Source organism: Polyodon spathula, chromosome 6 (assembly GCF_017654505.1).
Source record: "Polyodon spathula isolate WHYD16114869_AA chromosome 6, ASM1765450v1, whole genome shotgun sequence".
Lineage (NCBI taxonomy): Eukaryota > Metazoa > Chordata > Actinopteri > Acipenseriformes > Polyodontidae > Polyodon > Polyodon spathula.
The window spans coordinates 41,549,546-41,571,217 of NC_054539.1; the positions used below are offsets into that span (position 1 = coordinate 41,549,546).

At 38.8% G+C, this 21,672-nt stretch overlaps 1 protein-coding gene across 2 annotated transcripts in view; it reads left to right on the forward strand.

Moving 5' to 3' along the window:
• LOC121317193 (signal-induced proliferation-associated 1-like protein 2) overlaps positions 1–21,672 on the forward strand; it is a 158,898-nt gene that overhangs the window by 104,458 nt on the left and 32,768 nt on the right. For both annotated transcript variants that reach the window (XM_041252859.1, XM_041252860.1), the window contains 5 exons: positions 6,063–6,215; positions 7,492–7,601; positions 8,108–8,211; positions 9,277–9,674; positions 17,804–17,954. In XM_041252859.1, the coding sequence (XP_041108793.1) occupies positions 6,063–6,215; positions 7,492–7,601; positions 8,108–8,211; positions 9,277–9,674; positions 17,804–17,954 (916 nt within the window). The remainder of the gene's footprint in view (positions 1–6,062; positions 6,216–7,491; positions 7,602–8,107; positions 8,212–9,276; positions 9,675–17,803; positions 17,955–21,672) is intronic.

Consider the following 21,672-nt stretch of genomic DNA (forward strand, 5'->3'; position numbering starts at 1 on the left):
GCGTAGCAGCAGGCCACCCCAGGCGATGTGGAGCAGCAGGCATCCTTGTGTGAAGCGAGGCAGGCATCCCCGAGCGATAACGTGAAGGCATCCTTGGGAGGTGTCATGCAGGCATTCTCGAGTGATGACGTGCGGGGAGTCAGGACAAGCTGGGGTGTGGGTTTTGGCCTTCTTCCTGGCCACTGCGGCTGGGCGGTTCTTCCCAGTGCTTCCCTCTGTAGATTATGCACAGGCTGCTGAGGACCACCAGCATCTAGTCCTGGTCCTTCTGGTGAAGGGAGAGGCAGCTCCTGCTCCTCTCCCCCTGATGGTGATGGAGGCAGAGGAAGCTCCAGCTCCTCTCCTCATGATGGTGGGGGAAGTGATACCAGCAGGCATTCACCCTCTGCTGGTGGAAAGGGACCCAGCAGGCATTCACCCTCTGCTGGTGGACGGGGACCCAGGAGGCATTCGCCCTCTGCTGCTGGACGGGGACCCAGCAAGCATTCACCCTCGGCTGCTGGACGGGGACCCAGCAGGCATTCACCATCTGCTGGTGGACGGGGAACCAGTAGGCATTCACCCTAAGCTGGTGAAGGTAGCAGAGGCACAAGCAGCTCCTGCTGCTCTGCTCCTGGTGGTGGAGATAGAGGCAGTTCCTGCTGCTCTGCTCCTGGTGGTGGAGTTGGTGGAGGCGTGTAGTCTCCTGCCGACGGAGGTGGGAGCGGTGTGTAGTCTCCTACCGACGGAGGTGGAAGCGGCATGTAGTCTCCTGCCGACAGAGGTGGGAGCAGAGTGTAGTCTACCCCTGTTCCAGGGGACTGGTGCGGCTCTCCTTCATTGCTCTCCCGTGACCACACTGCAGAGGAGTGAACTCACTCCCGCTTTGGTCGTCTGTAAGAAGTAAACTTGCAGTGGACCGTGAGAGGAGACTGGTGGAGGTGGAAATGGCAGGCACTCTTCCTCTGCTAGTGGAGGTGGAAACGACAGGCATTCTTCATCTGCTGGTGGCTTGGGTCTGAGGGCCGTGGGATTCCCCTTCTCATGCTGTGGACAAACCGACTCCCCCCTCTTTGGCCTGTGGACACACCGACTCCCCCCTCTTTGGCCTGTGGACACACCGACTCCCCCCTCTTTGGCTGTGGACACACCAACTCCCCCCTCTTTGGCTGTGGACACACCAACTCCCCCCTCTTTGGCTGTGGACGCATCGACTCCCCCCTCTTGGGCTGTGGACGCATTGACTCCCCCCTCTTGATCTTAGGACATTTGGGCTCCCACTCAGGCGTAGGAAATTCGTGCTCCTCCCACTCAGGCATAGGACGTTCGGGCTCCTCGTCCTCCTCCTCCTCTTCATAATTGTGAAAGGGACAGAAGGCAAAGTAATGCTTACCCTCGCTGAGGGGGCACAACGGCGATGGCAGCCGGTTGGGTCCTGGCTTCCTAGCCCTCTGGCAGAACCACTCCTCCGTGTTTTCCCCCATCCCATCTTTCGGGACAATGGCAGCAGCTCTACATGGACAGAGCAGTGCCTAGTGGTGTGACAGGTTTTGCCACAGGCGAAACACCAGAGCCCTGCTTCCTCCTTTCCGTCTTTGCTGTGCTGCTGTTGCTGCTTTTTCTGGCTGCTTTTCCCCATTTTTTAAATTTTTTAAACAGTCCTCTGGTTCATGCTCTGGTCTGCGTCTAGGAGGCGCTGGTAATCCCTTCCTGACACTACGTGTCACAAAGACGGCTGTAGTGGGTGATGTCAGACCAGAAACAGGAACCAAAACAGAACAGACAGAGAGACGTGGAGTTTCAGTGAAGCTGAGCGCTTACTTGCGCTCAGCATTTAATGATTAAACAAACAGAAAATAAAAGGTTGAAAGACAAACAAAACACAGGACACGGCACTCTTAGCCAAAGCAAAGAGACAAACAAAACGGACTACAAAGACAAACCCGGTGAGCTGGTATTATGATTTTCTATTAATTGCTATTACCTCCATCTCCAATTCCGTTCTCCACTCACCGAACACACAACCCTGAGTGAGTGAAAACATGCTGCTTTTATGCAGCTGTACCGAGACTCGATTGTTAATCAGTCATTCAGTTGGAGTTTTTTTTTTTTTCATTCTTCCATTTCACTGAAAACATTTTAAAATTTATTGGAGCTCCAAGGGGTTTATAATGTTTTTTTTTTTTTTTTTTGACTGTTAACTAATTTTCTCTTGTATTGGATTTACCTAGTATGATTTTCGAATTCATAACCTTTTTTTGTAGTATGCATCCATTTTTCAGAATTTTTTTTTACGTAATTTTTTTAATCACGTAAAAAACTTTACATTTGTATTTTTATAATTATTTAAAAAATCTAAAAATATAATCTACTGCAGCAGTTCCCAAACTGTGATCCCAAGTGGGGTTGCCCCATCAACGGATGGGATCATGAAACCACCTTGTTATTTCCTGCTTGCACAGCACACTGCATGGTATTGCTGTCGCTGAGCACAGTTTGACAACGTATCTTGCAGGCATCAACTTTTAACAGTATTTGTGAAAAACTAAGCCAAAATGCCTCTTGTGTCCCAAGGTGTTATCTAGCGAAAGCATAAAGCCAAATAAATTGCAGCGACACTTCACAAGGAATACGTGGGGAAAACAGAATTATTTTTCCAGTGCATGAAAGAGGGACTTTCGCATCAACAGCTGCAATTCAAGAGGGCTTTGTCCGTCTCTGATCAAGCTCAACGGGCATCATTTGAGGTGAGCTATCGTATCACACAGGCCAAGAAGCCTCCCAAAATTGGTGAGACTTTAATTTTGCCCGCCACAGTCAATATGGTGAGAATAATGTGTGTGGAAATTCAGAGCCATACCTCTCTCTAACAACACGTGAAGAGAAGGATTGAGGCGATAGCAGCAAATCAAGAAAACACGCTGGTGGAATGTCTGAAAAATAAAGATGCTGTTGATAACTATTGCACAAAAGCGAAGACATTCAGTTCGGTCTCCCTCTTCCAGGACACGAGACTGCACAACAAATATTCAATGTGCTACATAAAGGACAATGATATCCTGTTCGATCGCGTGGTGTTTTTTGCACAGACGGGGAGCCATCTGTGGCAGACCACAAAAGCAGGGCTGCGTTATTGAAGAGTTGCTCCATCTGCTGTGTGGACTCACTACATGATCCACAGAGAGCAACTGACAGCTAAAGATTTAAGCACAGAGCTAGGTGAAGATTTGCAGCAGGCCACATCCATTGTGAACTACATCAAGCCTCACCCTCTTTGCATGCGTCTGTTTGCAAAACTATGGCTTGCAAGAGGAAGGGTACTAGAACGATTTTTTGAACTGAGAGAAGAGCTGCTTGCCTGTGTGATGGACTGCAAAAAAACTGATTTTTTTTTTTTTTCTGTGAGCAAAATAAGATGTGCCGCCTTGCCTATACCATAGACACATCTGCAAAACTGAATGCAGGTTTGCAAGGAAAGAACACTAACATCTTTCATCTCAGTGATTGAGTGAAAAATGGCTTTCTGGAAGAATAATTTATTGAAGTCTAACTATGAATCCTTCCCACAGCTTTGCAAGTTCCTGGCTGACAGTGAAATTAGTCAGCCTCCCACACAGGTCATGGTAGAGCATCTCAGCCAGCTGGAGACACATTTTACGTCCTTTTTCCCCTGACTTAGACATGACAAAATACGATTGGGTGCAAAGCCCTTTTCATTGCACGCCTGATGCTATGGATTTACCAGCAGCTGAAATCGAACAGCTAATTGACATATCCTGTGATCATCGACTCTTGCAAGGAACATAACCCGACTTTCTCTACTGGAGTTCTGGTTCAGTGTTAAGAGTGAATATCCTGCACTCTCAACAAGCGCCTTAAAACTGATTGCCAGCATTTATTTCTGTGAAGCTGGATTCTCTGCACTTTGTGTTCGAGTCTTGGTATCGAACCACCATGGATGAAACATCAGAAATTAATTTCAACCACACCATTAGTGAAGCTGTGTCACAACATTCAAGCCCACGTGTCACATTAGACTTAATAAATAAATTAAATAACATATTAATATGTTGGTTGCTATGTTTTTCGGTTGCTTACATTTTTAAGTCTCAAAATGGGGTAGTGCAGGAAAAAAAGATTGTGAACCTCTGATCTACTGTGTGCGAAATGTAGCCAACGACACCATATTTCATACTTTTACAAAAACAGAGCAGTCTTGTGACTTCTTTTTTTTTTTTTTTTACTTTTCAATGGCAGCCTGTTCTTCATTACACCACCACAGTGGCAAGCTGTGATTGCACCTCTGTGAAAAGTCTAAAAAAAAAAAAAAAAAAAAAAAGTCAATTTGAAATGCCTGAGTCTGTTTATCTCTCTAATGTCATATTATAAAAAAGGTCACTTTGCAGGGAAAAAAAGATTAGTCTATGTAAGGTATTTTTATTCTAACATTTCAAGCTGGAAGATATTTGTTTCCATCCATTTTTGTTCATACTGCGTTGACTTTACAGTATGGAATTTATACTAGTTGCATCAGAGACTTGTTGCAGAGACAGTGTTTTATCATTTTTTTCTAAAGCCCAGGTCGATACAATATATGTAATAGTTAACCGAATTGCATTCTGTTTTGTGTTTGTCAACTCATTAGGAGAAGTTGAAGCCATTCTCACTGATCATACACAATGTAATCAGAGGTTTCTGTATTTTACTTGATAATGAGTTATATTAATCGATTTGTTAATCTCGCAGTATTACACTCCCACAGTCATATGCAAACAGCGTCGAGGTGGGTGTCATAAATAAAATGTCTAAAAGAAAACAACCCTGACTAAAAAGTAAGCGTACAGTTTCCAGATACAAGTAGGACCACATTAGTATTGGCCTTCCAGTATTTATTGCCTAGATATAAGCTTTTGATTTTTGTTTGGCGTAGGGTTGCCGATAGGATTGTTCACGGCAGATGGAACTGGCAGCAGCTCCGGTGCATAACAAGCCTCAAAACTGGAGGTCCAGTAACTGAATTATACTTTTTTTAAAAAGATGTGCTACTGTATTATTTCATTCAAAGCAAACCTATTTTATATAACGTATTCCTGTATTGAGATTATATTTTTATGTGGAGAAGTTGCTTTGCTACATAAAACATGTTACAGCATAATCTCAAAAAAGATAATTTAGTGTCTTTTTCTGTTTTTCTCTGCAGTGAGTACTCTGGGGTTGTTTTTCAACATTCACACTCTAACACACTTCATATAGCAATTGAATGTGTTAAATAAGATAAATCTCACATATATTCCCAGTATATTTGCTCAACTACATACGTGTCATTAAAAAAAAAAAAAAAAAAAAAATCTAGGTGCCCTGTCCTTCTAAAAGGCTAACATTGTGGCATTCTATTGTGCTAGCCTTGGCTTTAGAGGGTTCCGCCTCTATTTCAGATGACATAAGTGCTTTTAAAAGTCTACACATTCCAAAAGCTGGTGCCCAAAGTGTTGTGTGTCATGTTTCACGTTGGGATTTGGAACATCTCTGTTCGTTGATATTCTGAGACACAGTTAGGCTCTGCTATAAATATGATTTGGCCATCTGCTTTAAGCAAAGACATTTCCTTTCTTTTTTACATGCAAAGGAAAAGGCACAATTTTTAGATTCACTTAATCTTTTTATTTTTTATTTTCCAAAGCAAATGCCAAATGTTTTGATATGCAGTTCAGCCTAGAATGCCAGCCTTTTGAAAAGGCAACAATCTGTTCTTCCTAGTTCATTTTTCCTTTATAAGACTGAACTAAAATGCACATTGGGAGAGCCAGTTGGCACTTCTGACCCATGTTTGTGTATTTCTGTGACATGATTAGATTGGATTATTACAAGAGAATGGCTGAGTAATAAATTACAATTAATCCCTGTGAACCAGTTTGTATGCCGGTGAACCATCCTGTATGAATAACTGACTTTGATTTATAAAGTGTAACTGTGCAAGACTGTTTGCTTTTGACTGTTAAACAACTGTATTCATGCAATAACTGAATTTATTTAATTTATGCAAATACTCAATAATAGCAAAATGTCCTCTGTCTCATTTGTAGGCCAATTCAAGACGTTGAAAACCCCCAGATACCTCTGTGCAACAAAAGTGATGCCAGTCAGCACTACAGAAGTTCTCCAAGCAACCAGTCATCGTCCAGCGACCCTGGGCCTAGTGGAAACAGCAATTGGACACAGCAGGCAGGATATGAAGGGTAGTTAATGACTTGTTGTTATAACAGATTTATTTTGGTCTTCAGACCAGTCATTTACAAGATAATCCACTGACATTTTTATGCATTTGATATGTTAATATTTCTGTCAGATCTCTTAACTTTAAACTGGTACGTCTTTGTTGCTGCTGTTCTAGACTGACTGGCGCACAGCCAATATTTTCACAGATCTGGTTACAATTACACCTGGGCCTCCTTATGAGTCTGTCTTCCTGGAGGGCATCCAAAGGTTACTTATTTTAGATTAACCAAGATTCTTTTAATATGCTTTTGTCTGTAAACCACAGCCCATATTTGGAATGTGTGTTCTTTTTGTTCCTATTTGTTTACAAAAACCTTGGCACTGTTACTTTTGCTTGTGTCAATAAGTTAATCGTTAATGTCTCCACTCCAGTACGGAGTTAGGATTTAAACTCTGTTGATATAGAGGACAGAGTCCTAGACAAAAATAAGATTGAGACCCATTGCCTAATAAGGATTGGTATTAAAATTCACTAATAGTAAAAAATGCAGTACATTAAATGATGAAATAAATTTGCTAGCCGAGTTGAGTTCAGTTGGCGGAGGTGATAGTGTTACCACATTGTAAACTATCCAGAAAATGTTTAATCTTTTGTTACAGTTTGGTTCAATTGTGTAAAACAAGTTTCCATTAATGCCAAGTACATACATTTTAGGCTCTTTTTCAAATTACTGATTTGATTTACTCCCACATTTTTAAATGGTCTGAACCCGACACATTTTACCAAAATAAAGTAATCTGTGTCAGTCGAGTAACCTATATAGCTATTTATGTAATAAGTTGCAGACATATAAACTTCAACAAGAAAGCAGTAGGCAGTAACACTCCATACAGAAAGATGCAGCTTGAGAGAGAGCCACTGTACAAAAAAGTCCACCTTGGTTGCACAAGCAGATATAGAACTGAAGTATTGTTTTTCATATGTATTACCTCCTGTACAATATAGGAGACAGTCTAGTACTGACACCCCATCTTCCCCCACCCTGTTTGCAATGTCTGCAATTCTGAAACATGGGTTAACAGACTGAATAATATTTGGTGTTGCTGTATATTCTAATTCTTCTCTGTTGTATATCCACAAAGCAGCAGGGGTTGAGGATCGGACCCCAAAAAATTTATTTTACCACAAAATGCACTCAATTTCGAGGGTCCATTGTAGGCAAAATCATATCTCCCTCTGTTATTACTTGTATGAAATAAACAAAAATAACATCTTGTGACCTATCTTTTTCCCAGATGTCAGTCCCCTGTTCTGCATGATCATCCAGGCGATCCACCTGGCGCACTGACTGATGGTGATAGACCACGAGAGAGGGAAGGAACTTTAGAAAGGACCAGGTCTACTGGTAATTCATTTAATATTGGTACCTCAAGTTGCATGTTTGGAAATTGCTATGGTGTGTGCATGGTGGTCAGTGCAAGCCTTAGGCTGTGTGGGGCCCTGGGTGGTGGTGATTTAAGTGCCGGTCCAGAAGATCAAGTTAATGTTACCATAGCAACCGCATCCTAAAGTTAGTTATAGGTGCATCATGTAATCATATGCACCTGTATATACTAACGTTAAGATACGGTAAATAATGTTAATGATATTAAAATATTAATCAAGACTTCTTTGTTTGTTTGTTTGTTTGTTAGACTTTATCATTGTAATTCACAACTTCAAAGCACTCAGAATTCCAGTCGCATATTAACTTATTCTAAAGAGACTGTGCCCCCAGTAGGCCTATTTTGACTTCTGAATTTAAGGCAATTCTCTCAAATAGTTCCTTTGAATTTGGAATTGACTTATTGAAGCTTAATCCTGTGTATACAGGTAAGTGATTTGTTTAGCGTTTCATGTGTTGTGTTACAGATGGAAAGTGGCACATACCATCCACTAAGATATTGAATTCATTGAAAGACAGAGGCCTTCAAGAGGGAACCAGTGGGAAAGACTCGCCAAACAAACTTTCACATGTAAGTCTATTTTAGTTCTGTATATATATAAAGGTGCAAGAATGACCATGTTCAAATTAGCCTTTTTTAGCTTTGTGTCAGAAATGGTGACTTTTCATATTTTGAGTTTGTAAAAGTGGCTCCATAGAAAAATGACTGCATTGAAAGTTTGTGATTTCACTTGTCAGGTTGTAGTATATTTTTTTGTGATATATTGCCCCTGTTTGCAGCAATTTTACCAAGAGCAATGAGGTGTCTGGCAGGGTGGCATCAGATAGCTCTTAAATTAAGTTTTTGACTTTTGCAGTTCAACTTTCCATTTGTCCATGAAACACATTAATAGTTGCATTTTTTTTGGCTGACTTGCCATCATAATTTTCTTAGTATTGTTACAGTGTTGGTCTGGTGGGCTTGCCTTTGCTTATGATGGTTATTTACACTAATATTAGCTTTATTGTCACAGTAGGCATGTGTTGCAAAATCCGTATTTGTTTAATGCCTTGACAATTAAGACTACTCATAACTGAATAAAATGAGTGAATGTAGCTTAAACTGCACAGCACAGTGGGAAGGCATTCCATTGTTCTAAATTTAGCTACATTTGCCTCTCTTGTATCACAGTATGCCCCTCCTTTCATAACTGCTTTCTCAATGTTAAAATGGTTTCTTTTCTAGCTGTACTTTCTTCAAACCACAAAAAATAAAAACAAATGTACATTAAATAAGAAGAATGTACATTAAGTGATTCCAGTTACATTATTATGGACTGTAATTATAGGAGTGCATATTCTATTATAAAAGCTATTGCTGCAAATTGTATACATAAACCAACATGTTGTGTTGTTTTTTTTTGTGGACGCCACAGCACAGTTTCATGAACTGTCACCAAATACTGTTTCTTCTTTGTACAAAAACAGCCGGAAATCACTGATATGTAATTAGACACAATAATTCTGACTTAGAAATTACAATTGTGAAATGTGAACAAAACAGAATGTATGCTGCTGTTACTCCTTAGCTTCTTTTCATGTCCTTGCCAAAAGTGTTTTTCTTAATAAATGATTGTGCTTTGTTTTATTTTCCCAGCACAATGGAGATAAAAATTCCAGTCATTCCAGCAGCAACACCTTATCAAGCAATGCATCGAGCAACAGTGATGACAAGCATTTTGACCCAGGGGACCTCATGGACCGTGAGATGCTGGGATTAATTTACATTAAAGGGGCCTCAACTGACAGCGGGATTGACACCGCCCCATGCATGCCACCCAATGCTGTGGCAGCAGTGCATTTGGCAGGCAGCCGGGCAGCCCAACACAGCCGGGCTGAGCAGATGATGCAATGGGCAGGTCATCAAGAAGATGCAGGGCCAGAGGACGAGCAAGCCAAACTGTTCGGAATCCAAAGCTATGCCTCTGCTATAGCAGCTAGCCACGTTACAGAAGGAAGTATCGGAGACCTCAGTGAAATCGCATCCCACACCAGGTACATTATGCTTCCTGTCAGTTTTACTACTTACAGATCATTCTCTTGCGTAAGATTTTGAATTATTGCTCTGTAAAAACTAAATGGTGTGCTTGGATGTTAAAGTGTGAGAGGAACGTTTTCTTTTGTTTCTGCAGTAGAAAATAATGTCATGTGTAGTTCAGGATTTATTAGTCTCTTATGTAGGTTTTCTGCACAGATCTATAAGGTTGTCTGAATTCTCGTAACTATTGAAGTTAAATACTGTAGAGCCTATAATATCCGATCCTGTAAAATACAGTACCCTCTATTTGCTTGTTAAACGTCAATGTGAACAACTGCTGGATTCAGTCCTTCTACATATGGGAAACAAACTATACAAGGTAAGTTGACGCTGAAGTAAACAAACAATGTCTCGGGGAACTGCATTAAGGTTACCAGCCATCTTGGGTAAATTGAGATTGTCAGTTTTCAGCCTTAATTTTTTTGTCCCAGTCTGAAACAGTACAATATTTTAAGTACAAAACTGTATCACCCTGCTCAGCAAGAATAGCAGAGTAATGTATTTGGCTGAGTGTTAGTGCCATTCAAAAATAAAATAAACTTACGGATTATTTGTTTAATCATTCTGATTGTGTATACCATATGTTTAAATGGTAATAGTTTGACTAGATGACAATATAAAGAAAATAATTAGTTGTTATCGGCAGAAAAACAGAAAAACACAAAGGCGTGAAACGCAAATGAAGAAATAGACTAGTGCTTCCATCTATGCCTAAACAACAGTAATGTTTTAAAGCCCTGGACCACATGCTCGCTGTCCATTTATTGTTTTACAGATTTTATTTTCATTTAATTTTGCCAGTGTATCAAACTGGATGGCAGTACTCATTCCATTCGCATACAGTAGTTTCCTACTGCAGCATATTAGGGGTGGGGCCCCAGTACCAATAATATTTTTTTTTTCCAAATACAATCAACAGTAAAACAATAAGGGGTAGATGTACTAAGATGGGCCAGTTGCAGCACAAGCATACCACAATTTGAATTTCCATTGCAACAATTCGCAAAGCATACATTTTGTCGTATGAAAATATTATTGAAAAGAGCTGCAATATACTAATTTCAATATTTGTTGCGTCTTCTTAGCAAGATCTCTAGTGTTGCGAGAGTCGTGCGACATTGTTCAAATAAATAACGGGAGTTGAGTTGTGGTTATCTGCAGCAGAGGGATCCTGAAGGATAATGTCTATACATGCAAGGGTGCAAGAATCAAAATAACATTGTTTTTGTTAAATGTAAACGTCATCTGTCAATAAATTCTGTTCTGTCTTCATTTGACTCATTGGTGTACAATGCAAATAAATTTTTTTTTTTTTAATTAACACTAAATGATTGTAGTGATTTTTATTTTATTATTATTAATTTTTAACTTGGCCTACATAGTAGCTAGACAAGTAACTGTCCTATACAGATGCTCAGAATGAGCTGGAGGGGTTAGTGACACATGTGTGCAGTCTATTGCTCCCAACACACTGGGGAAATCAGAAATGTCATAGAAATTTGTTTTCAAGGCTTGTAAGTACACCCTGACTTTAGTGAAAATTAGGTACTTGGGTGTTTGCCTTAAAAATACATTGAGCACAACTGGCAACACACAAGAAAAAGCTGACTGGGAAATGCCAGCAACAACTGCTACTGTTTAAAACATGCTTTCAAAAGTTCTTAACAAATTGATGCAATTGTAAGTGTCACAATTGTCGGCAGTTTTAGTACATCTCATTATAATATTTGAGAACACTTATTTGTACCATCTCTGCCCCCTTTTTGCAGATGTATGCAGAAACACCCATAATTACATATTATTCTATAGTTGAACCGCAGAAAAACTGTTGCTGCAATACATTTCTTAAAGTCATTAACAACATTGCGCAACACTGGTGCAACACTTTAGTACATCTACTCGTGACTGAGATCCCCGCCCCTATATATATTGTGCGATATTTTTGTAATTTCTTTGTTTTGTTGTTATTATTATTATTAGTTCTATATATATAATGATAAATATATAATATATGGTGTTTTGTGCAGACAACGAAAACTGTCAGTCATTGTTTACTAATTGAGGAAAGTGTGGATGGGGTTGAATACCTGGAGTCTTAATAAGGTAATGTTTTAAAAGGTAATTAAGGCTCCAGCCACAGACATAAAAGACCCACTCCAAGGTCATTATGGGAGGGGTGTTCGAGAGTGGAGAACGAATGAGGTAAAACTAATTCAGAGTAAACAATTGCTATACGTGCTGGCTCAAATAAACGATACTTGTTTAGTTCCGTTTGTTTGGCCAACGTGCCCTTTTGATTATGTTTGTTTAAATATTTGTTTTTTTATTTAATAAAATGTCGAGCGCCATAATGTCTCAGTTTGCCCCGCTATTCCTCTGTTGTGGTTTTATATTTCTGGTCTGACGTCACCCCTGTAGCCATCCTGTTCACAATACCCCTAATGGTTTTCTCAGAATGGTTTTGTTTTCAAATTAATTATGGAAATCCAATTGTAAAGGACAGCTTATGGATTAAGGGCATGTCATAAGCAATTTGCCATGGCTATGGCAGTGCAGTGTGATAGGGCATCTTGAGCTGATGATCAAACACTCCTCTAATAACTTGGTCTTATGCAGTGATGTACAATATGTTTGAAATGGTCTGTTTCTTTATCAATCATTGAATCTTTATTTTAATTCTGCATTAACTTATTTGGTTGCTGAAGTCTCAGTACACCAGTGTGAATCAGGGTGTGATACCCAGGGTTGGTCTGACTATGCTTCCACTTCTTATTAGACAAGACAGGTGGTTATAGTCCTTGGTGACTGGGTAAGTTGTTGCTCTGCAGGGGGTGGAAGTGTAGAAATCCTAGCAGATCTGTTTCTGCCTGCTGGTGGTTGAGAAAATATATTAACTGGCTGGCTGGGGAGAATGGAAGTAAATGAAGGCTCCAACAATGCCAGCAGAGGTATTGTTTAGTCGTAGAGGGGTAAGTGGGGACTATTGTGGATGTGTGAATCAGATGCAGAGACAACAGTGCATTAACAACAGCAAAATCAACAGCGTACAATAATGCTGGATACTGCTTGCTCCTTTGGTTGTTTTATCCAATGTCATGGTGATCGTTCTGCAACCTCACACTTCCAATAATATGCAGTATCTCCTACTGGAAGCTTCTCCAGACAACAGGTTCTCTTGTGAGATGCAGATACCGAGCTCCCTCAGTTTTCCCAGACAGCTGTGTAGTCATGGTGATTCCAGCTAATGGAGCTCCCAGTCCCTTAATTTACTTTAGTCCATCCACATATCAGCTTTGTGTAAGGATCCACTGCTATCATGTGTTCTTGGACCACTCCTGTCACACGCCATGCGTCATAAATTGCAGATTGTATTGTACGATAAATAATTTCATACACTTGTGAAGGTCACGTGTCATAAATTAAACTGTTGTAGAAAGGCATACCTTTTAAAAATCTTTCATTTCAAACTGGAAAATCTATATTCTAATCCAAAACAAGTCATCAAAAAAGTAGTACTTAATAGTACACTACAAAAGTAAATAGTTTATCTTCAGATTTCAACTAATTATTTTGTGTAAGAAAGTTTTGCACTAAACAACAAGCATGAGTCCAGACCTGCGAGAGGGAATAGGATTACTCCTCTATCATTTTCACAGTATCGTGTCAGTGCATGTAAACTAACCCACTTCTAATTCCAAAACTCCAAAACAAAAAGCAAAGCAGTTTAAATGGAGTATCATCTCCGACCACTTCATACAGCATCAGTTACATAACTGTCTACAGTTTAATTAATTAGCAATTATACCTTGTGGTTTAGTGCTGTTGATGTAATTATTTTTTTTTTTAAAACTTTAATGCTCTGCCTTTTAATGCCTTCAACTCAACTCCCGCTATTTATATTTATTTAATTATTTAGCTAGAGATCTTGCTAAGAAGGCTCAACAAATATTTAAATTAGTATATTGCAGCTTTTTTCATTAACATATATTTTCATACGACAAAATGTGTGCTTTGCGAATTGTTGCAACAGAAATTCAAATTGTGGTATGCTTGTGCTGCAACTGGCCCATCTTAGTACATCTACCCCTTATTGTTTTGCTGTTGATTGTATTTAAAAAATTATAGTATTGGTACTGGGACCCAACGACTAATATGCTGCACCTAGGAAACTACTGTATGCGAATGGGATGAGTACTGCCATCCAGCTTGATACACTGGCAAAATTAAATGAAAATAAAATCTCAATGAGCATGTGGTCCAGGGCTTTAAAACATTATTGTTGCTTAAAGGCATAGGTGGAAGCACTAGTCTATTTCCTCATTTCTGTTTCACGCTTTTGTGTTTCTATTTTGCCTTTTTAGCGGTTCGCACCACTCAGAAAGTCCTTCCGCACGCAGTTCAAAGAATAGTGGTTCCTTTGACACCTCCAAGGTCATTCTACTGTCTCAGAACAGCAGTAAGCAGGTCTCTGGGTCAGAAGCAAGGGTGTATGTTCAACAAGGCGTGGTCAGCAGCAAGTACCTTATAGGGTGGAAAAAAAGTGAGGGCAGCCCACCATCTGACGAGTCTGACATTACAGAATGTGGGAGGTGAGGTGTGAATGGAAAATACCTGTAAAAACGATGGGCTGTGGTGAACCACTGCGGTCATTTATTATGGTCTGACTTCAAATCAGTGAATTATTATTTCCCTGAGCCTGTTGCGCCTGAATATTCTTCTTGAAATTTCTCCCAGATTTGCAAATATTTGGTTTAAAAATATTAATATGGATTTCATGTTTCACAACTCATTTTGTAATGTATAAACTGTGAATAAAGCAGAAGGTAATCTAAATTAACCTTATCAGCAGTACAACAAACAAATAGTGCGATTCACATCTTGTGTCACATACAACGTGCATCACATATTAAGAGTTATAAATCCACATATTTAAAATTTTAGTGCTACTTTATAATCTAAGGTGGACTCTATGAATTAAGTACATGAAGAAAAACAATGTTTTTGTCATGTCTATTTTTACAACCAGCCACCCCAGTCTTTGTAGTTCATGTTTTGTGTGTCCTAACAAAGGCCACATATGCAGAGTCATGCTTCATTAGCTTGCTAGTATGTCATAATCCTCAATAATGTGGGTTAAAACTAGAGAATTACAGTGTAAGATAGTATCTGTCTTGTGTGTGACCTTCATTTTAATAGTCGATATTACTTCTAGAAATGTGGATGCGCCATCTGGTTCAAGATTGTTTCCAATGCTTTTTTTTTTTTTTTTTTTTTTAATGGCTGAAAACAAACCAAAAATAAACAGGTGCTGCTTATCAGATATTCAGAAACATACTGCACTTCATTTTACATAGATCTCAGGTTGTAATAATACCCTACTCCTTTTAATAGTGTGTGTTTGTGATGACTTGAGTGTGTGTTTTTACTTGTGTGTGAGGTAGGCTCTTGACCTTTTCATTTTAGAAAATATGTAACATAAAATAGCTAGGTTTCTTATATATCTTTGTTGGCTTGGCTATTTTGTGTATTCCCTACATCAGAAAGAGGTCCCATAAGATTGCTTCAGGTACTCGGCCTTACCATTTATACTGTGTAGCACCCCCAAACCCCATGAGTCTTCACTATTCAGTCATGTCTGTCTTTCCATGAGATTATGGCATTGAAGTGTACATCAGTGACCTACATGGCATTGACATCCCATTGTGTCTCTTTGGTGCCATATGTCATCCTATCAGCTTTCATATCCAGAAGGAGCCTTTTTCAAATGAAGCCTGCAGGTCACTACGTCAGTTAACATTAAAACATCCTCAAAAGTAAATTAAATTAATGAATCAACAGGAAAATGAGAGACTTTCAAAAATGTTTTAAAGGGGTTCTAACACCTTTAGTGAACCTTGGTATATTACTAGGCCTATCAGTCTCTGTTAATCTTGGTTTTAATTGCATATTGGCACAATTACTGCCTTCATCTCATTCAAAATAATGTTTTGTTACTGATATTTGTATTATTTATATTACTAACATCATCCAAAAAACAGTGCATCATAAAAACCTTGTTTTCTTATTTTTGGATTAATTTTGTTGGCCACTTTGTGGTTTTATATTCATTTACACAGAATTATAGAGACACCAGCATTTGAGCAGTTGGTTCAAACAATTTAACAGCAGTTACAACTGAGTCACAACCCTTACTGCATTTCAAATTAAACTATATATTTTCTTATCAGTTTCCTTTTAAAAGGGCATTACATTATTTTTTATAACCTTGAAAATATCTCAGTAAAACAAAGCATTCACTAAGTAACGGTTATGTGTTCCACATTGTAAACAATATCAATAATAAATGGTTTGGAAAAAAATGAAAAGTTGGTAGCTATTCACATTGCAACAGCATTGTTTATACTGGGAGGCCCAGTGAAAGTAGCCCCTGCCAGTATTACAACATGCAAATAAATAATAAATAAATAATCACATGATGACGCTGCACAGACAAGAACAGGAATCCTCATTATTACAAACTCGGAATACAAGAATGTCACTCCCAACGTGAACATGGACTGAATGCCAACATCTAAATGAAATACTTAAACCAGGGCTTCTTTCAAATGGGACACACTGTATTGTACTGACATGATGTCGTGTGATTCACAGACTTGCAGAAATCCTGAATTTAAAAAAAAGAAGTATTTGTTTTCTGTTGTTGCTGCCTGTAGCAGAACTGTGAGAAAGTGCATTTTGAGAAGTGAAGCAGTGTTTAACACACGCAGGTTGCAAAGCAGACAAGATGCATTATGTGATACTGGAACTAACAGATATAAGTAACAGTCTTTCTATCCATTGAACTGTCAGATAGTTTAAATAACAAAAACTTCCCATTCATAAGTTCTTCACTTTTAGTGCTTTGCTTCATAATGCAGTTCCGTGACTAAGTTTCTATTCAGACATGACTGCACTTCTTCTGTTGCGTGCATTCTGGTATATTAAAATAGTGCTGCAGGGGATGAATTCCGGTATGCCGAGAGGGTCAAGGCAGAGGGCGATTTAACAGGCCTTAAATGTATATAATTTTGTTTTACGTGTTAATATATTACTAGTCTGTTTTTTTTTATATTACTAGCCTGCTTAGTCCTGCTTCAAATACTGCTGAAAACATCTTAAATTACCGGTTAGATGTTCTAGATGTAAGATCAATAATACAGACTTCAGTTTGAAAACCACTGACCTAACAGACAAAACACGTTTTAAATGTGAGCTTTCTCAGTAGATTGCCAACTGCTTAACTGTTGTCTGTCATGTAATGGACTGCTTCAAGGGACAAATCCAGACTAGACTGTGACCTCTGTGGTTTGATTTACCAATTGACAAAACCAAAAAGAACTTCTGTTTGCAGTTCAGTTTACATTATCAGTTGTTTGGTATTCATAAAAGAGACCTGGTAATCTTGTAAAGATTCATCCCATTTTATCATTATGTTTGTAGAAAACATATGGAGAAAAGAGAAAAACATATGTTGAGGGGTACAGAAGTCTTTCCATTTGACTAACAGTACACAGCGTCCAATTACCCCAAGAAGTTAACACAGATTGTGGAAAATTAGGTACATGGCAAAAGCTTGCCATACACAGATACATTTCCAGCTATTCCTTGTTTTATAATTCTATTCCAGCCTTCAGATCCGGATTAAACTAGGCATGCTTTAAACCCCTAAATTAAGCTATCAGAGTCTATATTGTTGAACTCTTAAGGCACCAGAACAAAATTGTGTTAATCTTTCAACCATAAGATGGTTTGCCATGATGTTACAGATGTATTTAATAACGAAGGGATTGCGCTTTTTTAAACTGCTTTTTCTGGACATACTTAATTTGTTTACATCAGGATGCTTGATGGTGACAAGGAAAATGCTTCATTTTGATTTCATGAACAGTTCTTTGCCTCATCCTTGCCCCAACTTAAATGTCCTGTTGCCAGGATCTTTAAGTCATAAATTAGCTTAACATCCATAGTCTGTCACTACCACCTGATGGTGTTTCCCAATATAACATTCCTCGAGACAGAAACTCTATTCTTTTTTTATTTCTCTTAGGAGACTATATGGTGATGCAGTGGAAATTCCAATGTCTTGTCAGCTCCAGACTCCCAGAAGAGAGAGTAAGCACCAGCCAAGCTTTTCCATGGAGGATTTTTTGAAGCTGATGCTACCAGACAGCCCTCCTGTGGAAGACAGCAGGAGGAAGGTTAGCCATGCCTTTACTCTGAACACCTATGATAGGCAGTTTGCACAGGCAATCCATTTGTATTTCAAAAAGTAGACCACAAAACTTTTAAGCTCGCATAGAAAAGCATAGAAGGAATCATGCTGTGACATATTAGCCTTCAAAAGCTATGAACCACTGCTTTTGGCTTAACTAAAAATATTTCCAGTTGCACAAATGTTACATTTTTAAACACCACACCAATGAATTCCCCACAAAAAAACATAGGTGAGCTTAATATTACTTGTTAGGACTATCCTTTTAAGAATACTGTGAATCTGCTTACATATTCTTCCTTGCAGGTTTTCAGTGTACCATAAAACTAACTTTAGCAGTAGCACCGGACATACGGCCCAGTTGCATTCCAGTGACAAAAGTCTGATTCCATAATCTGCTTCAGGGAGATGGTTTATTTCAACCTAGATGCATTTTTATATTTATTTTTCTAGGCCCCATACAGTGTAAATGTAATCAGACTGATGACATATCTTATTACACTATATAACACAATTTTTGTTCGTGGGTAGTAAGTGTTATTTCCTAATTGCTTATGCCTCAAAAGTATAGAAAATGGCTATTATTCCCCACAAACTTTGCTTTTGTGACCAGGACAGTGATATTTTGAAATTTACCTATTTCCAGTAAGAAAACAAGCAAATTTGTGTCTTTTCGTTCACATAAAGTCAGAAAAAAACAACTTTTGAATCCAAACTAACATGTATTTATACTAAAGTAATACAAAAATGACTACAAAAGATTTAGAAGTGAGTAGTTTTTCGAGATTTACGATTATACTGTAAATCACTTTCATGAATCAGCCCTCAAATGTAGTCTCCTATCATGTTCTCGTTATACTGTCCTTGGTAGCGGCGTTCAAAGTCCAGTATATCCTGGTGGAAGCGCTCGCCTTTCTCCTCCGAGTACGTTCCCATGTTCACCTTGAATTTATCAAGATGAGCATCAAGGATATGGACTTTGAGGGACATTCTACAGCCCATTGTGCCGTAGTTCTTCACCAGAGTCTCAACCAGCTCCACATAGTTTTCGGCCTTGTGATTGCCCAGGAAGCCCCGAACCACTGCGACAAAGCTGTTCCAAGCCTCTTTCTCCTTACTAGTGAGCTTCTTGGGGAATTAATTTCACTCCAGGATTTTCTTTATCTGTGGTCCGACGAAGACACCGGCTTTGACCTTTGCCTCAGACAGCTTAGGGAAGAAGTCTTGAAGGTTCTTGAAGGCTGCCGACTCCTTATCTAGAGCTCTGACAAATTGTTTCATAAGGCCCAATTTGATGTGCAGTGGTGGCAGCAGCGCCTTCCGGGGGTCCACCAGTGGCTCCCACTTGACGTTGTTCCTCCCTACGGAGAACTAAGTCCGCTGTGGCCAGTCCCGCCTGTGGTAGTGTGCCTTGGTGTCCCTGCTGTCCCAAAGGCAAAGATAGCAGGGAAACTTGGTAAAACCGCCTTGGAGACCCATCAGGAATGCCACCATTGCAGCCTCTTGATGCCATCTCAGAAAAATGCAGATATGTATCCACTTAGGCAGCTGGAACTAAACTGAACTGGTGGGCTTAAGGCCCCTGTATTTATAATACTGTTTATATTACTGGAAAGATCTAGAAAGTTCTAGAAGTTACTCCAAGTTTACTCAGCGCTGAATCTATCTGGAATGTTCTGGAAAATAGGTACATTTCAAAATATCACTGTCCTGGTCACAAAAGCAAAGTTTGTGGGGAATAATAACCATTTTCTATACTTTTGAGGCATAAGCAATTAGGAAATAACACTTACTACCCAGTTACACAGTGTTATCATTGAGGAAGCCTGAATTCTCTTTATAAAGATCTATTACCCAAGCAATGATATCTAGGGCATCTGTTTTTCGGGTTTTACCCAATTTTAACCTAATTTCTCCCCTTTGAATGCTTTTTTTCTGCATTTGGGTTAAACCTAAAAACTCCCTGAAATAGGCACATACTGTATATGAATAAACACATTAAAATACAACAGACTAGAACTGGCGCCGATGATAGTAAGCTTTTTTTGTTTTTTAGATTTTTCAAAATGACAGCATTATAGCTTCAAGGTTTTTGATTTGTTTGCACACTTTTCTTCCCAGTTACTTGTTTTATGAGTGTGTTTTTAAGCCAAGAGCATTTAGATGTAACAGTCTGTCGTTTCCGTTTGTAAAACAGCATGGAGTAAAGTTGTTTAGTTTTCCTGTATGTTCTGTTTGTAATTATACTAGCAACTCCACTCCAAAATAAAACTTGATTGGAACGGAGGAATAGAGAGAGAGAGAGAGAGAGAGAGAGAGAGAGAGGTCGTCAAAAGTCTGCATACCCCAATGTGTGGAAATATACATACGTTGGGGATATAAACTGTTGATGACAACTTTGTTGTCAACATTTTGTGCTTAAGCATTTGTTTATTTCTTTCTAAATAAAACCTGGATATTTCTTCTTTCTTGATTATTTATTAAAAAAAAAAAAATCCAGTTCATTAAATAATTCTATCTGTTTTTTAAAAAAAGCATTCACCCAAATTTGGAAAAAAAAATTCACCCGAAAATCAGATGCCCTAATGATATCCTGACAGTCATTCAAATTAGTGTTAATTACTGAGTCAATATATTGACTAAAAAGCATTCCACACTAAAATGTACCATAGCCATGAGATTGATCTAAATCTATAGTATTTAAGTCTAATTTACTTAATTACACTTCAAAAGTATCTACCTTTTAGAATTCATTATCAGCCAGGAAGGGCTGCAAAGAAACGCATACAATGGAGCTATATTTAAACACTTAATTCTGCTTACTATTTAAAGCACAACTCTTTCCAACACCCTCTTGATGCATGTCCAGAGAGGAAGCAGTAACTGTACTATTGTGTGCAGAGAATGAGCCAGACATAAGGATTACAACATTTTGGAAAATTAGTCAGAAGAAGTTTGCTGAATGCATGATAGTATTATAACAATGGTCAGTGTGTGTTTTGCTGACTTATGCTGGCTTCAGCTGCATCCGCAGTTGGCTGGAGTTCATATGTCAAGAGTCCAATATCATTACTGCCTTCGAAATGAGCGTATGTCTGCTAGGACAGGTAATACCACTAAACCTGGAAAATGTAAACTCGTTATGGAGTGGAAAATGATTAAGTACAGCTTAGAAGAGTGTACGTGCTTCTGCTTGGGTATACAATATTTACTTTTAAAATGCAGAACATTTTTTCATATATTGAACTACAATAAGGAAAGTATAAGTGCAAGATATGGCTAAGATGTTTAGACATTTGCAGTAATACACTACAGCATGATATTATGTGACCTAGAATCTTCAATGTAAAAATATTATATTGTAATGTTGGTTTCTAATGTACTTTACTCTTTCTTTTTTCAATAACTTTGAACAGATATAGCCCTGTCAACATCCTCCTTGACAGGATGTAGATGTTAATACTCAATTTCACTGGCTTAGTTATTAAGCTTTGTAAACAATGTAAAAATCTTAGAATATTTACACCACAAACAAGTATTTAGACTCACCTGGACTCTCTGCATGCAAAGACGTGACAACAATCTTATTTGTCACAACTGGATACAGAGTGCCTGGAGTTCCCTATCAAGTACGAAATGTAACCATTACCGTATGAGTGTTTACCTGCTAAAGACCCTAAACCTAAATAAATGATATCAAAGCT